At 38.5% G+C, this 19,073-nt stretch overlaps 1 protein-coding gene across 1 annotated transcript in view; it reads right to left on the reverse strand.

Annotated features, from left to right (window-relative positions):
• Window positions 1-19,073, reverse strand: part of TPRG1 (tumor protein p63 regulated 1) — a 143,682-nt gene that overhangs the window by 54,332 nt on the left and 70,277 nt on the right. The window contains exon 4 of the mRNA XM_027109024.1: window positions 18,431-18,604. Within this exon, the coding sequence (XP_026964825.1) occupies window positions 18,431-18,604 (174 nt within the window). The remainder of the gene's footprint in view (window positions 1-18,430; window positions 18,605-19,073) is intronic.

Here is a 19,073-nt window from a genome sequence, read left to right on the forward strand (position 1 = left end):
ACAGACTGCTCTCATCACTCTACAGATGTCTAAAAAACAGTCCAGAGAAGAGAGAAGATATTCAAGTGTAATGTCAGGGAGCTCATTCATGGAAAGTCGAAACTCTTATTCTACATCTTCTATCTACCTGGCCAATGAGTCATTCTCTAGATGTTTCTAAAAAGCAGATTCCCTGTTTTCTGATGACATAAGGAGAAGAAAACCTAAAATGCTGGAATTTACAGACTTAAGTCAATGAACAACCTCCTAGGTTGTTTCTCCATCTTTAAGCTCTACTCTCAGTTTTGCCATTGGGGGTCTGGACCACAGTCCCCTAAGACCACAGTTTACATCTATAAAATGAGGAAGATCGACCCAGATACTCTAAATTTCTTTCCAACTCCAAAAACCTATATTTCTTGGCACTCATTCTCATTTATTGAATGATAATAATAGCACATTGAAAGAATTTAAACACATCATAAATAGCAGTTTTTTCTGCAATAAATCAGAAGAAACCAATCTTGAACTTTGACTCTGCCAAGTGTCCCCCAGTCCCCAAGTCATTCCTCCAGATGGATTCTCACCAAAACAGACCCTACATAGCCCGGGAGCTCAGCCCCATCTGTTAAACTAGCCTCTTCTCACTTGTATTTTAGCTGGTACACATGGGTAAGGTTTCTTCTTTCTGACATGATCTATGTCAGTGGATCCCCTAATGAAAGGCATCCAAAGTGTTAAAAACAAAAATCATATATTTAAAAAATAAAATAATACTAATAAATAATACATCACTAGTGATTAAGTTATGATTCAGAAAATCATGGGGAGAGTCACAGCTTGTGACCCTGATGCCATATGTTGTCATAGAGAACATGTGTTTAAGGTGGATCTTGAGAGGAAGATCCAAAAAATGAACTTTGATCCAGAACATTGGCATGATCATCTTTACTTGTGTTTTTGCTTATGCCTGGTTTTTTGCTGTGTGTTTTCATTTGTGTTTTGTTTTGAGTTCTTAAAAGAAAAAACATGAGGATGTTAACTGGGGAATTTCTAAGGACAGATGATTCCCAAAAAAGTTATAAGATTTAATTGCTGAGTCCTAATAGTCTCATTCAGTGAAAATGGAAAGAAAATATGTAAACTAAAAGGATTCTCCATAGAGAGACCAGAAAAAGCTAAACTGGTGGGGCCTGAAAGACCAACATTCAAACATGGATTACAAAGAGCAATAGCAAAGGCAAGAGTGACTTACGTCTGAAAGATCCAAATTCCCTAGCTTCCCAGACTCTGTGATTGGATTCCAGAAAGAACCAGGCTCTTTTTCAGAGAACTGACTTCTCTCTTTAAAGCCAAATCCCTAACTTGGATTCCATTTGTTCTTCAGAGTCCTGCCATTATGACACTGAAGACCAGAAGCATTTCCCCCAGAGAAATGTAGTGTCTCTTAACACTGCTGGGTTTTCTTGTAATTCAGAGCAACAGAGTTCAGAGAACCTCAAAGTGGATGCCCTCACACTAAGTGTATAGTGAGTACAGAAAACATTTTAGGGTGGTTCTCAAACATTTCCTAGCAGGGGTGGGATCCTGCCCTCTGCAGGAATTCCTAGGCAATAACTTCCTAAGGAGGTATTTCTCATTTAAATATAACCTCCTGGCAACCAAATATTTATCTAGAAGAATGGCCCTGTCCAATCAGGCACCTGGGTTCAGTCCATTACTCAAAAATAACAGTATTGTGGCATTTGGGGAACGCCTCCTCTCAGAGATTTGCCAAGAAATAGCTCAGCAAAACCCCACCATCCTTGTCAACACGCCTCCCAGGGCATTATGAGTGAGTGGACAGCACCGCACCCAAGATCAAATCCAGGGCATTCTTGGCACAGATTTCCAAAGGCAAAGTCAAGAGCATGTGTGACAAAATCCTTGCCTGTTGCCCAGTTCATCACAGTACGTGATGTAACTTGATACTTGCTGAAGATGGTAGGTCCATAAACCCTAAGGCAATTCTGTTTCCAGATTTCATCGTCGTCCAAGCAAATCTCAATGACTTTGCTCCATTGGAGTCTGAGGCCATTAATCAGTGTTGCCTTCAAGAGAATGATACTCAGATTCTCATTTATGACTTCTCCTTTCCACACTTAGGTCAAGCATCCAACACTTCTCACCAGGACTGACTCAAAGATCCGATCATATTTTTCTCAGTGCTCCAATCCATCCCACACACCACTATCTGGTGTGGTCAGGTACTCACCAGTCACTGAGTACACAGTAATGTGCCTGCCACATACAAATGTACTATAGGCTGTAGGGACACGAGAGAGGCAGAAAACCTCTCTGCAATGAAACCTTTATGACTCCCACTAGCCAATCAAACTACATACAACCTCCTTATTCTGCCATTTGCCATTCTCCATGAACAGGCTTTCCTCTCCCCCTCCTCTCTCCCACCACTCTCCCTACACTCCAGCCACCCAGGAGGCTAGTCATGGTTTCTGAAGCAATGTTTTATACTTTTGTATCATCACATCTTTTGATAATACTCTTCCCCTAGTCTATGAGGCACCTTACTGCTCTCTACCAAAATTCATCAGTCTGTCTCTTTAGCAAAAATTCCCAACCTTAAAAAGAAATAATTGGGGCTTCCCTGGTGGCGCAGTGGTTGAGAGTCCCCCTGCCGATGCAGGGAACACGGGTTCGTGCCCCGGTCCGGGAAGATCCCACATGCCGCGGAGCGGCTAGGCCCGTGAGCCATGGCTGCTGAGCCTGCGCGTCCGGAACCTGTGCTCCGCAACGGGAGAGGCCACAACAGTGAGAGGCCTGCATACCGCAAAAAAAAAAAAAAGAAAAGAAATAATTGCTTCATCATTGTTCCCATAATACATTGCTTCTGTCTTTCACTTAGGGTTTGTCATGTTATGTTTTGTTCTGTGAAAATTAGTTTTCTATATATTTACTCTCCCTGTTCCCAATTACAGCTCAGACTGAGGGCAAGACCAATATATAATTCATCTTTCTTTCCCTACAGAGACTACTAGGCACTGTCTTCCATTTGTCAAATTATCACATTAAAACTATTACAATTAAAGCTTGTTTCCAGAACCTAGGTGCAGCAATATCCAATTTACTGTGAAGGAGAAAAAAATGCAACGGCAACACACAAAGACTGTAACTATATGAAGTAGCTGAAACAACTTTTTAACTAAAAAATCAAAGATTATTAATTACTTAATGTTCTTAATTATAAGTCAGGTTTTACACTAGAACCAGCTTCCTCTGCCTGCTGCCACATCACCAAATGGTAAAAAAAAATATAACCCTAGTTGTTTCAGGTGGCCGTGTACTGGGTTTAAGGCCACTTCTCCATGCATACCTGTAGAGTCGTCCCTTCTTATACGTGCCTCCTGCTTGGTCTAAACTGAGGGCTACCATCTTGTTCCTAGGAGCATTTTAACATGAACTTTCCCTGCTCCCAGAAAGACCCCATCTCCCATTAACAGGGCTTAGGCTTTCTCAAACCAACTTATCAAGTTCCTACTTCCATCAGAAAACAGGCTCCAGTTCTCCATTATTTTGCTGCAGAGTAATAGGCCTTGAGTTGAGTGAATAATTAACATTTCTTTCCTGTGAAACTTACAGCATAGACCTGCAGTCCTAACTGTCCCATCAGTGACTCAGTAACTTTTCAGGTAGCGTCTCTCTATTAGCATTTTGTAATACTTTAAAGGATACTTGTAGAGTGCCACCTTCCTAATTAAAAAAAAAAAAAAAAAAAAAAAAAAAGCAGAGCATATTGGAAAGCAAAAAGAAAGTAATGTGTCTGGAGCACCTATAACAGTCATCAGCTTGGCACTCCTCAAGTGTTCTCATTTAATCTTCACAACTCTATATGGTAGATATTTATTAACTCCAAAATATGAACTATATGGCTGGGTCCAGGGAGTTTGGACTAAGAGAAGAGCAGGGGGGTAAAAAAGAGGAGAAAGAAGAAGAATGTGTCAGTTGAAGCTGGAAAAAAAAAATGTATCAAACACCAACTCTGGCCTATATTCTCTCCACTGGTTCCATCTTCCCCTGGGGTCTGCAAAATGAATGCACAAAAGTTCAAGTTCTGCCACCAATGTTAAACACTTTCCCAAAACAAAAACCGTCATTGGTCACAATATTCCTTGACTGCTGACAAGGAGTTCTTACTATTCTCATTTCACAAGAGCAATGGTGGAAAGAAGGTTATAAAATCATTGGTCCACAAGATGGCAGAGACCTTAAAGGTTGTCTAATTTCATCCCTTTCATGTTACATGGGGGTAGAGCAAGGCTCTGAGAGGGGAAACAGCTTTCTTTCAAGGACACACCGAACACTGAAGACACAATAGGGATAAAAATTCAGATTTTCTTATTCCCAGCCCAGCAGAATCTCCATGGTGCATTTCTAAGTAGTCACATTCATTTGACTTGGATTGATGAAGGCTAGTGCCCTTCAATAGCAGAGCAGATAGCTAAAAAGAGAGACCTCCCCAGCCCCCACCCTGCCTCTCCATGCCTACACCCATTCCATCCACCTCCCAACACCTTGCTGCCTCGATTTCTTAACGTGAAACCCTCCTCAAGAACTCACGTGAACTTCCCAGGTCTCTTAGTTGGGAGTAAAAGGCCATAGCATCAAGGTGCACATCTGATTTTAATCCCCCAAATCTGTTTCCATCATCACTGCTAAAGCCTTGTGTTTATATACGTTTCCCCAAGTAGCCCAGCATGATTTATGAACATTAGCGCATTACACAATAAGTAATTATTCTAAGAGATAAGTGGGCAATTTGATTCATTTTATACACTGAATCAGACCCATTTTCCAGCAGTTCCAGAAATGGTCCTACAGTTTACAGCAAGGGCTTTCAAACTACTTTTACCTGTGAACCCCTTCCCTCTAGGGAATGCCAATGCAAGTGACAGATACAAGCTGAATTACTCTAATTCTTCCAAAAGCCATAGCTCATCAACAACTAAATATAAAACTCATCTCCACATCGGTGTCCCTTGGGCCCTCATGTTGGCCTGTTTTGAGTTCCTCAGAGGTACCAGGATCTCTCCCTCCTTTATACAAACTCTTCTCTCTCCCTGGACCGCTCTCCATAACTTCCTTCACCTTGTCAACACCTACTCATTCTTTCAGTCCGAGTTCCAGAAGCCCTTCCTCAGAGAACTCTTCCTTCATCTTCACCCTCCGATTTAGGTCTAAATCCTGTAATAAATGCTCTGATCGCCCTCATGCAGTAGGCTACCTGTCCCATAGCCTCCAACGTCTACCTCCTGACATGCATGGCCTCGCATGGCATCCACCCCTTGAGCATAAGCTGGATTTAGCAACTTGCCTCCAGTGAATAGAACATGGCGGAGGTGATAAACTGTCCCTTCCAAGATTAGGTTACCTAAAGACTGTGGCTTCTGTCTTGCTTAATCTCTCTCTTTCCCTCTCACTTCCTCCCTTTTTCCCTGTGAGGGAGGCCAGCAGCCATGTTGTCAGTAGTCTTAGAGAAAGGCTCACACGGCAGGAACCGGTCTCTCTGGCCATCAAGGACTTCAGCCTGCTGACAACCACATGAGTGAGCTTGAGATGTCACGGCCCCAGTGACCTGAACCACAGGACTCAGCTCAGCCACACCCACAGTCCTGACCCAGAAACAGAGAAATAATAAATGATTTTTATTTTATGCTACCAAGTTTTGAAGTAGTTACTTAGCAATCTATAATTCACATACCGCATATAGCTCTTCTTCAAAGCACTTTCACTGTTGTGATTTTATACTTATTGGTATGATAATTGGACCGTCCCCTTGACTGTGAACTCCGTGAGGGCCGAAACTGTCTCTTTAGCACAATGGCATCACAGTGCCCAGCCCAGCATCTGGTAATGGCAAATGCTCGGTAAATGTCAGTGGCGTGAATAGTTTATTCCAAACATCGACTTTTCCCCCAGCCAAGCAGGCCCCCAAATAATAAGCGTGATGAGGAGCGTCTTCCACTTGTAGGCTCACAGCTCCCTCCCTCACTCCCCCTCCCACACAAAGAACACCTGATTCGGTCATGACCTGCCAGAGCTTCTACTGCAGCCAAATCTTCTCACATCCATGGTCTCCTTTTCTCATCCACTGACCCAGTTCAGATTATTATAATTTCCCAACTCTACCCTCAGAGAATCTGAGAATCTCTCCCTTAGCCTGCCCCTTTCTCCAATACCTGTTTCCTCCAAACCATCTCTTATATTGTTGCCCCCCAATCTTCCCAAAGAAAAATGCCAATTGTTTTAGCTCATCCCCTAAAACCTTCAACGTCTCAGATCCTAAGATGATTAAAACCTAAACACCTCATATTACAAATATCATATGATATCACTTATATGTGGAATCTAAAAAAAGGGTACAAATGAACTCATTTACAAAACAGAAGTAGAGTCAGAGACGTAGAAAACAAACTTATGGTTACCAGGGGATGGGGGGGAGGGATAAATTGGCTGACTGGGCCTGACATATACACACTACTATACATAAAATAGATAACTAATAAGAACATGCTGTATAGCAGAGGGAACTCCACTCAATACTCTGTAATGGCCTATCCAGGAAAAGAATCTAAAAAAAAAAAAAGAGTGGATATATGTATATGTATACTGATTTATTTTGCTGTACACCTGAAACTAACACAACATTGTAAATCAACTATACTCCAATAAAAGTTTAAAAGAATAAAAATAAACACGTCATATAATTATCCAAAACCATTCAAAAGCTTCCACCATGCCTTCTCAACAGCTGAGACCCAGCCCCACAGGAGAACTGGCATGATCACACTAGTTGGGCATTCGTCTGCTTATGCCTGAACTACTCCTCACTCTCTGCCCCAATTCTGCTCATCCTATAAAGACCTGCTCAAATTCCACCTCCTCTCTAAGACCTTCCCACATCTCCCAGGAGAAATTCTCTCTCCCTCTCCTGTGCCCATGGCACTGTTGGCTTTCCACTGGAGCAGTAATCAAAGCCTGGTTAAAGCATTACATCATATGTGTCTGTCTTCCCATGAGACCATAAACATCCTGGGGACAGAATCCAGGTCTCATCACCTTGTCATCATCATGCCTGCTACATGGCCAGAGCTCAGGAAGGACTCAGTGAATGTAATCGAGTTACTACTTTGAAAGAACAGACATGTAGGGAGCGCTTTTTATTTTCAGAACGCTGCTGGGAGGGCAGATGACTAAGTCAGTGGCTTTTTTTTTTTTTTTCTTTTTTTAAGCAAAGAGACCACAAACCACTTTTGAAGCCAAGAAAAAGATGTGATTGGAGGGAAATGAACTGCCACCTTTAATCTTCCAGGGAGTTTGGAAAAACAACAAAATGCCGGCTTCCACCAGATCATTTCTTTTTAATTAAAAGTTAGTTGGATTCCTTTGGAGCACTCAATTTTCTGGTCAACAAGAAGTAACCAATGCTATCCACACCCCCTCCCCTGTCCTTCCACCACCACTCCTGGAGTTAGGCAACCCTTGGGGGTGGCAAACACTTCAGCTGTTTGCTCCATGCTCATAATTAGATTGTCTAGACAGGAGATGTTGCTGGAGCAATAGGAAAATATTTTACAAGGCGTTCCGCAGAACCACGCTTTATAACAGTGATTAGGACGCACTGACAGACACGAAGCCAGCAGAATCAGCCTGGGCCATGAGCTGGTTTCACCCAGAGCAGAGGAGAGGCCCCTTTGAAGCTCTCATCTGACAAACGTATGCCCAAATTAGAACTCTCGGGGCACGGAGCAGCTCGTTGGCCTTTGGATCTCAGGGAGCAAGGTTGAGATGATGGGTTACTGTCTGGGATGCCCTCCTCTCTCATGCCTTCCTCCTGCTGATACTAAGTCAACAGGGACAGCTCCTAGCCTCTGCTTTCACCAGCGTCTCTACGGACAGGATGAGGGGTGACCACCTCAAGCAACTTCCGAGCCTCTCTCCTGCAGCATTCTATCCCTTATATTTTGCAGAATGCAAATTTTCAACGGCATGGAGAGATAAATATGTAATGCCTACTCTTGCAGGAAGGCATTTCTAGGCCTGACCTTCCCACTCAGCTTTTGTTGGCCTATCAATGTGACAGCAACAATATTTTCCAGCAGAAAATCTTAGACCTTTTTCACAGGAGTAATTGATTAGGTAAAATCATTCAGCCCTCTAAGATGAATGACTTGGGGAAATTGCTACATAAATAGAGTACCACAAAAGCACAGGATTTCAAGACCAAAAAAAAAAAAATTAAAAAAGGAAAAAAAATTTAGAGATTTAGGGATAAATTAGGAATTTGGAATTAACGTATACACACTACTATGCATAAATAGGTAAGCAACAAGGACCTACTGTATAGCATAGGGAACTATATTCAGTATTTTGTAATAACCTATAAGGGAAAAGAATCTGGAAAAGAATACATATGTGTGTGTGTACATGTGTGCATGCATATATATATATATATATATATATATATATATATATGAATGCCTGAATCACTTTGCTGTACACCTGAAACTAATACAACATTGTAAATGCTAGGAGTTGCCCCCTGTTGACTTAGTATCAGCATGAGGAAGACATGAAAGAGGAGGGCGTCCCAGACATTATACTTCATAAAAAAAATTCAGAGATTTTATAAGTGAGGAAACTGAAATTCAGCCAGGGGAGGAGACTTTCCTGATTAAGAAAGTAGATCAGGACCCAGATCCCTGAATCCACAATCAGTGTCTTTCTCCCAAACCTATTATAGAAGCTTACATCCTTCAAGTGCTTATTACATACCAGATATTTTTCTAAATATTTTATATGTATTATCTCATTTAATCTTCAACATGGACTGAGATAGATACTATTACCCTCTCCAGTTTCCAGGTGAAGAGACTGAGGCACAGATTGTTGTGTGACTTGCTCTAGGTCACCCAGAAGCAGATCTAGGATTGGCTCCCAGGCAGCCTGACTTCAGAACCTGCTCTCTAAGCTCTAAACTACTTATCCTCTACCTCCTGATTACAGACTTCAGATAGGAACAGAGGTCATGAAATGGGGCCCATTTATCCTCAAAAATTACAATGCATTTGAGGACCAGTAGGAACTAGGTGCATGACAAAGGGAGGAGTTGAAATCAGAGGATCTCATGTTCGAGACCCCACCATCATGTTATCTGTTTGATTACATACAAGTCACTTGACCACTCAGTTTCCTCATCATTATCTCTTGTGGGCATATTTTTAAAAATGGGAGAGTTAGCAAGTAAATATGGATTTTTAGAACTCTTTAAGTAACAATTATTTTAACACCTTACAATTTACAAAACACTTTTATATCCTTTATTTAAATCTATAATGACCTATGAGTTAGGCCTGACAGGGATTTTTATTATTGACATTTTATATATCGGAAATTGAGAGCCCAGGAATTAAAATGAATTGTCTAAATTCAAGCAGTAGGAAAATTGCTGTGGCTAAAATTGGTCATAGCTTTAACCTAATGGTTAATCTCATAGAAACGGAGTCTTCCTCTCCCTCCTCCTTTTCTGGGAGGTTATAGACTCAACAGGATTACAAAAATTAAATTTTAATTAAAATCTGGGAATGAATCCAATTATGATAGAAATAAGATATAGGGTTCTCATCTCAGATAAGGAACAATAAAGGCTATGTACTAGCAACTAATTAAGCTAGTTACTCTGTAAGATCAACCAGACCTTTTACCATTTCCTGGTTTTGTGTCTGGTGAATGTTCTAACCCAAAGAGAATCTTCCTTCATCTCACAGATAAATGATCCATAGCCTGTAGGTGTCTCTTCCCATCACACTCTCACTTCATATTAAGCCAAAGGCAAATCAGTGAATAAAACAGAACAGCTCTGTTTTGTAAGTACCGATACGTGGGATACACGGGCCCAGGTTCTGCTAAGTTCCAATAGACCTCTTCACAGCTTCTTAAGAGAAGCAGAAGCTACATTACCAGGAGAGGTTATCTTCACCCAGAGAGACAGAGAGGAGGAAACGAGAGGACAGAGGATGAAAACACAGAATCAAGATCATAGACAGAGAAAGAGGAGAGGGAAGGGAAAGGAAGGGACAAGGAGGGGAGGGGAGGAGAGGGGAGGGGAGGGAGAAGAAAAGGAGATAAAATATTATTTATTAAAGGAAAAGAACGCTGGACAGGAAGTTAGAAGAATTGATTTTGAAGCCCAACTCTAATACTAAATAGCTGATGGTGCAATGAATCCCTGGACCCCTCTTGGTCTCACTTCTTTCATCTCTAAAATGCAGTCAGTCCATGCTATTTATTCTTGCTGTTGAAGGTCAAATGGCACGAGGGAGGTAAGAGCTCTTGGTAAACAGTGTCAGCATTGCCTTCTGCAGCCAGCAGGTGCTAATGTTAAGTCACTGCATTTTCTTATAACAAGGGAATGTGCTCACTCTATTCAGGCTTTCCTCTGGATTCAGTTTATGATTATTTAGCAGGTGATTTTCCCTTGCCTCTTCCTCCTTTCCCTGCCTGATGAACTCTGACTTATAATGGTGACTTAATGCCCAACCAAGAAGGGCTAACTGACTTGGAAATAAAGATAAAAATCAAATTAATCTACTTAGTTCCATGTTAAGAAAAGCTTTCATCTGGGAGAAAAATCAGAACTTGTTAACACCTGATATCTATAAGGCATATTACAAAGCGCTTTCAAATTATCTCATTAGAGCTGTACAATAAGACTATTAATGAAACAGAATGACAGTATGAACGACCTTTTGAAAGATGAGGAAACAAAGTTAACAGTTGTAAAATTAGGACTGAAATCCAAGACTCTATCCTCTGTTCAGAACTCTACTATGGAGGTTTGCTAAAAAAAACTGAGCAGAACTTTAAAAACCATCCTTTCATCACACCATGTTTCTACACCTGGGGGGGCCCAGAATAAGCATTTTAATTTTTAACAGCATGCTAGCTGCTGGGACATGCTTTCTTACTCTAACCCAGGATGAAAATCTGAATAAAGCCACACAAGTTAATTAGGAGGCCCAGAAATACACCAACTCTCTATGGTAATAACTGGGTGCCTCATGGGAAATCAAATAAAACAAGCCATAAAAAATGAAATTTGTCTGGTAAAACTAATGAAAGAAGGGAGGTGAAGGATGAGAGAATGTGAGAATAGTATGAATATGAAGATTTCTTATGTCTCACCATGGAGCTTTAATATACACTGCTGAAGATGGCATATCAAGTGGAAGCATATTCTTTAAATAAATAACCATGATATAACTAATAATAATAATTATAAGCAACTTTAAAAAATGAATGATAGAGAAGTATAAAAAGAAGAGGAAAAAGTGGGTTGTTAATGTCAATGAGTTTATCTTAGGAAGTAAATAGATAATATTCAAAAAAGATAGAATTAAGATTACTATAAATTTCACTTATAGTCATTAGTAGAAAAAGACTCTAAACTTTCTTGATTAAAGAAAAATATGCTCAATGGAAAACAAAGGAAATATAGAAAATACGGTAATATATTTAGAAAAATGCAATAATACAAAAATCAAGATGGCAGAACTAAGACTGTAACTGTCACATTAATATGTATAAACAGGTTAATCTTACCAATTAAAAGAAAAGACCCTCAGGTTGGATCACAAAGTAAAATTCAATCATACGCTGCATACAAGAACACATCAAAAAATAAAGAAACCCCAAAAGTTTACAGTAAAAAACAGGCAGAAATATATGAAGAAAATTCAAATAAAAAGGACATAAGGTTTGCAATATTCAGCAGACAAGACCAAAAGCAAGGAAGACGTTAAAGGAGATAAACTTTATAATGAAAAAGATTATAATCTAAAATAAGGATTCCACATCTATAAATGTTCCTACATCAAACAAGACAATACGAACATTCATAATGTTAAGTCACAAAGTTAAAAAAAAAAAAGCATAATGGTTAAGGAAAATTTAATTCTCCTCTCTCAGTCTATGAGTAGATCAAGTAGCCAAAAAAACTTAATTAATGAATAATAGGCAAAGACAAACAAGACACAAAGAACATAATGATAATGGATCTAAGTACCATTTATCGAATTCTATGCAAAGAAAGCAGAGACTGCACATTCAAGTATTTATGAAATGTTGATATAAATTAACAATTGAAATGTAAAAATATTCAGTAAAGCCCAAGGAGTAGAAATAGTAGAGAAGACATTTTCTAAACACAGTATAATATTAAAACTAGAAATTAATAGCAGAACTTAAGGGAGTAGGCACATTATAGTCAAACTTCTGAAAACTAAGATAAAGGTAACATTTGAAAGCAGCTAGAGAATACACAGAGGAATAGCAGGTCAAATGACTGTGGACTTCTGTCCAGAAATTATGGAGGCCAGAAAACAGTGGAACAACATCTTGCGAATGCTGAAAGAAAAAAATGTCAAGTCGGAATTCTCTAACTAGAGGAAATATTCTTTAAGAATAAAGGCTAAATAAAGACCTCCCCCAAAATAAAAAATAAGAAATTTTATCATAGTAGATTACACTACAAGGAATGCTAAAAAGTAATTTTTCATGTGTAAGGAATATGACCTCAAAGAGAAACTTGAATCTTCTGGAACAAACGAAGAGCATCAGATATGAAAACATGTGCATATAAAAGATAACTTTATTTTCTAATTTCTTTGAAATACATATGATTTCTTAAAGCAAAGTTTATAATGTTATCTTGTGGGGTTTAAAATGCACATGGAAGTAATATGCATGACAACTGCAATGTAAAAGGCAGTGAGGAGGGGATATAAATGGAGCTATATGTATATTGTATACATATATTTTAATTTTCTGTGTATTATAATGTTCTGACATCTTTCTGGCAGGGAAGAGACTGCCCCTCTTAGGGGTAGCCAACTCTTAGAGATAGCAAAATGCCCAACACATGGATTTTGATATGCAAATTAAATAATCCAGAGGCATACCTCCTCTATCTGGCCCATATTTCCCATAAGGCAATATTCTTTTGCCTTAGCTAAGAACCAGGTACCAGGCAACCAGGAACCACCTGCAGTTTAAAGTCTATCAAAATTATTCATACTGGCCAATCATAAACTGTTTACCCTGCCCTGCCTTGCCTTTCCTGTGGAAACTCTAAAAAAGATCATGGCCTAAGTTGTCCCCCAGCTCCTGCCCCTCTGCTTCTTGATGGATACTGTGTCTTCCCTTATGGCCCTACATGGCATATGGTGACTCCCTTTCTGGGACTTGTGAGTGTAATAAACTTCTTCCTTCAAAGCCTCATTCTTGTTACCTCCTGTGACTACACTGACTTTATCATGCCATTTCCAACATTTACATTCTTAGAACAATGGATTTACAAGGTTTCTATGTTTTAAGTGTAGTGTTATAATATTAAGTGTAGTGTTATAATATTAACTCTAAGTGCATGGTGAAAAGTATTTACGTTATAATTTCTAGAACAGTGGTTCTCAATTCAGAGTGATTTTACCCCCAGGGCACGTGTGGCAATGTCTGGGGATATTTTCAATTGTCATAACACAGAGGCACGGTGCTATTAGCACCCAGTGGGTAGAGGCCAGTGTTGCTGCTAAACATCTGACAGTGCTCAGAACAGATTCCCACGCCAAAGAATGATCCTGATCAAAGTGTAAATAGTGCTGAGGTTGAGAAAACCTGCTTAAAGCAACTACAAAATTACGTAAAATGTTATAGCTAAAAAGCTTATATATATTGTATTGGGTTGGCCAAAAAATTTGTTCAGGTTTTCTGTAAGATCTTATGGAAAACCCCGAACGAACTTTCTGGCCAACCCAATATATAATTATGAAGAATTATATATATGTAATTATACATATAATTTGAAGAATATTTATATACTTACAAAGAAGGTTGAAAAACGTACAAAGAAATAAACAGTAGAAGGGGGAAAGAGAAAACAAGTAATAGGTATCCTTAACTTCAATCATATCAAAATTACTAAATTACAAAAGGAACTAAACACTCTAATTAAAAGGCAGAGATGATCAGAACAGATTAAAAGTATGACCCAATTATGTGATCTCTACAAGAAATGCACTTTGAATACAAAGAGAGATAGTAAATGGATGAAAATATATATACTATGTAAAAATAAGCATAAAAATGATAGAGTGCCTATAATAATATGAGATACAAAATAGATTTCTAGACAGAGTATTGCCAGAGATAAAAAGCAACATTTCATAATGAAAAAAGGCTCAATTCATCAAAACGGCATACCAATCATGAATGTGTGTGCATCTAACATAGACTCTCAAAATACCTGAAGTAAAAAATAATAAAATTAAAGAGACAAGAGAATATCCCACAATAATAGCAGATTTTAACATTCCCCTCTCAGTAACCAATAAAAAAAAAATAGTAGACAAAAATCAGTAAACCCATAATCTAAACAACATTATCAAACTCAATGAATTAATTGATATCTATAGAAAACTAAACACAAAATTCTTTTCACATGCACATGATACATTCAGAAAGATGTACTATATAGTTGCGTCAATAAAAATGTCTCAATACATTTACAAGGATTAAAGTCAAAGACAGTATATTCTCTAAGTTAAAACTCAGTAATGTTAAAATATTTAGGAAAACCCAAAATATATGGAAAATTTCCAGTACACTTTCTAAAGCATCCATGGGTCGAAGAAGAAATCACAAGGAAAATTAGAAAATCTTTCTAATTGAATGATAGTATAAACACAACATACCCAAATCTGTGAGATGTAGGGAAAGCAGTGTGTAGAAGGAAATTTATAGATTTAAATGCTCACGTTAGAAACAAAGAAAGGCCTAAAATCAATGCCCTCAGGTTCCACATTAAGAAGTTAAAAAAAGAAAAAGAGAAGTAAACCAAAAAGTAAGTAGAAGAAAGAAAAAAATAGAATAGTAGAAATCAACTACATAGAATCAATCGTGAAAATTGGCAAAGTGAAAAGCATGTTCTTGTTAAAACCAAAAAAAAAAAATCAATAGGTTCATCAATAGAAAAAATAAAGAGAGAGAATGCAGATCACGAAAATTAAGAAAGAAGACATTAAATGGATAACAATGGAATATTAACAACTATATGCTTTCAAATAAAACAACTTAAACAACAAATTCCTTGAAAAATATAATTTACCAAAACTAACACAGAAGAAAAAAATACGAGTAACTCAATATTTATAAAACAAATTAACTTTATTATCTAAAACTATCCCACAAAGAAATCTCAGGCCCAGAAAATTTCCTTTGTAAGTTCTATCAAACATTCAAGGAAGAGAGAACACCAGCTATACACAAAATCTCTTAGAAAATAAAAGAGAAGGGAACACTATCCAGCTTGTTTTCTGAGGCCAGCATAACACAAATACCTGGCAAAGACATTACAAAAGAATGAAAATAATACACTAATATCCTCATGAACATAGACACAAAACTCTCTAATAAAACATTAGCAAGCTGAATTCAACAATGTATAGAAAAGATAATACACCATGACTAAGTGTGTTTATTTTAAGACTGAAAGGTTGATTTAACATTCGAAAATCCTATTAACAATAGGATTTTTTTAAATTAGGCAAGCTGATGGAAAACTAAATATGCATAAATAAATAAATTCTTGTAAAAAATTAATAAGAGGGGAGTAACTCTACCAGATATTAAAATGTAATAAAATGTTATAATAATTAAAATCATTTTGTACTCTAGTAAACCGATGAATGGATAATCCAGAAATAAACACAAATACACATGGTAAAATATATATTGATGAAGGAGAGCATTGAATAAATGATGTTGAGAAATCTAGCCTGCCATCTGGTTAAAAAAATAAAGTTGATTGCTTATCTTTTTTCTTACTTAAGGTAAATTCCAGATGAAACATAAACTTAACTATTTTTTAAAATAAATTGTAAAAACTTTAGAAGAAAAGGTGGAAATATATTTTATAATTTCAGTGTGGAGAAAACCTTTCTCAAAAAGAAATAAACTCAGAAGTCTTGAAAGATTGATACATTTGACAACCTAAAACTCAAAGACAGTAAAACATAGCATTATAAAGTTAAAAGAGATATGACAAACGGGAAAAAAATTTTGCAATATATATGGCAGAAACAGGACCAAGTTCTTTGATATATAAGGAGCTCTTACAAATCAGTAAGAGAAAAATCAATATCTCAATAGAAAACATATGGGCTCTGATGAAAAATAGGCAGTTCACAGAAAAAGAAATAAAATTACTTTCTAACCTAAGATAAACACCCTCAACTTCCTTCAAATTCTAGTGATGGAAATTAGAACAACAGTAAGACATTTTTCTTTATTTCCCTGGCAAAGAAAAAGAGTTTCATAATACAGGATATTGGTGAGAGTGTGTGAAAAAGGATGCTCACACACTGAGGGAGCATGAACTGGCATCACCTGTTTAGAAGGCAATTTGACAGTAGCTGTCAGTTGAAATTCACATGACTTTTGACCTAATAATTCCGCTTGCAGAAATTTACATTACAGATACATTTGCACATATGCGCAAAGTCCTGTAGACAAGGATATTTACAGCAGCTTTGTTTGTAGTAGAAAAGATAAAAATAGATATCCATGAATAAGGGGCTGGATAGATAGATTAGACTTGAAATGGAATATTCTGCACTATTAAAAGGACTGAAGTTAATCTTTCCATGATTACATAATAAAGTCTCCAAGGTATATTTTTGGGTAAGATAGCTTGAGGCAGGACATTTTAGGGTATGTGTACCCGCTGGGTAAAATAATTTGTGATAAATGTATGTGTATATCAATATTACAAATATGTGTAAACCCACATATATACATACAAAGACATTTTTATTCTTATATATTTGCAGATTATTTCTCAAAAAAAAAAAAGAATAAAACACACGAAACTGCTAACTATCACCTTTGAAAATAATTCTGGAAAACTGAAAGTCTGGGTTAGGAGAGATATCCTGACAATACATAATTTTTTGCGATATTTAAATAGATGTTTACCACGTGCCTATATTATTGAAAAATCCACCAGTTCAAAAAAGTCAGTGAACTAAATCAATCATTTCTAGCATCCATGAAAAGAGCAAATAAGAAATAGGTTTCTGATACGATATGCTTTATGTAAGGAAACCCAATCACTTGATCGGTCTATATTTTTTTCAGTATTTTAGAAAGATTTTTCAGCCAGGTGCTTAAAGAAGGACAACAACAAAAGGTACCTGCCCTAAAAGAGCTCACAGTTCCATGGGAAGAGTTCACATTCAGAGGTTCAGAGGAAGACAGCTGTCCTCCGGCTTAGATTTAAAATGTTGAAGAAAGTCAGTTCTTCCTGAGACCATAACAAGAATTTGCTCAGTTCAGCAACCCTCCTCTATAGACCTCACCAGGTCTCTTGGTAACTGTCAACCTCTCCGAGAGAGGTGATGTCCCCTCCTCCACTAAGCTTCCAGGAAAGATCCCAAAGAGACTTCTTTCAAGAAGTCTTATTAGCCCTCTTGGGTTCTGTTCATTAAGCTTTGTAGAATAATTTCAATTCCCCAAGGCAAGTGACAGCTGCTGGGGGTGAGGATGGCAGCAGGACCCCAAGAACAAGGCCCTCCAGTGGTTGCTGTTATAAAGTCACACTGGTGCATTTGGCCGCACCTCTCCCTGGAATGTTTCAGACCTGGTTGACCCTGTGTGGTAGGCATTACCTTTGTAGAAAAAGTTGCAGGAACATTGTACAGCAAGGAAGGGTAGAAATGGTCAATTGCTTGGGGCTAGAAGCCACGGGTTAAAATGTCACGAATAAAGGCACCAAGGTGTCTAGAACCAGACTGCCTTAATTAAAAGCGCTGGGTATTTTGCAGGTGACAGCACTCTTAGGAGACAGGGGGGTAGTCAGGCTTACCTCACAGGTGGGAGTGGTACTGTATGGTGTTTACTCTACAGAACTTTTTCCTACCTTCATTCCTTTGGTTGCTCTCTCTTCCTTCTGCTTGGAATATTCTTAAGCTTTTGTTCTTCGGCTGACTCCTACCCCATGTCAAATATTGGCTCAAGCTCTTCTCCAGGAAAGCTTCTCTAATCTCTGCCACAGGGATTAGGTGAAAACCGCTTCCTCCATGTCCCCACAGCTCTTTCCACTTTACATTCAACCACTGACTTGTCAGGTACTCATATTAAAGTACAAATGCACTTAAAATTGTATCCCTGGTGTCTGACGTAGAGTGGAAACTCAAGGATTGTTTGATGAATTCGGCGACAGCGTCACTGTTCTCCCCTGGATTCTCCCAGCTTACAGCACTGAACTGAACGTGGTGATTGTTTCCCCTGCCTGCCCCACACCCACTGCACCACTTTCCTGAGTCTAAGACATCATACTCACTTGTCCAGTGACACTGTAGGGAAGGAAAACTTGCCCAGGCAGATGCCATAGACAGCACTCAGGGGAATCCATTGCAACCGCACACAGCTGAGCATGATGAAGTCGTATTTGCAGATCAAGAGAATCCTGTCTGTGACCAGCAAAATCCTCTCCTCATTGTTCCAGTGGTCTGTCCTGTAAAAAATCACCACAGAGAACAAAAGTTATTTGCATAATCTTTCCAAGTTGAAAATAATGGAATTGTCTGAAACATATCTACTGACACAGAAAATAATGAGGTTTGATCACCTCGGAAGAAAGAGAAGCTGAAGAATGCCATCCCTTCTCTCTCATTCCAGCCCCATGACCAAGGGAGGAGGGAAGTGGAGGATCACAGGGAAAGGATTTGTTTTGTTTTGTTCGTTTTATTTTTTGGTTTTTTTGGCTGTGTTTGGTCTAGGTTGCTGCGCGCGGGCTTTCTCTAGTTGCGGTGAGCGGGGCTGCTCTTTGTTGCGGTGCACGGGCTTCTCATTGTGGTGGCTTCCCTTGTTGTGGAGCACGGGCTCTAGACACGCGGGCTTCAGTAGTTGCGGCATGCAGGCTCAGTAGTTGTGTCTCACGGGCTCTAGAGCGCAGGCTCAGTAGTTGTGGCGCACGGGCTTAG

This window comes from Aethalodelphis obliquidens, unplaced genomic scaffold, assembly GCF_003676395.1.
Source record: "Aethalodelphis obliquidens isolate GAN/ISIS:26980383/991018 unplaced genomic scaffold, ASM367639v1 scaffold1, whole genome shotgun sequence".
NCBI lineage: Eukaryota > Metazoa > Chordata > Mammalia > Artiodactyla > Delphinidae > Aethalodelphis > Aethalodelphis obliquidens.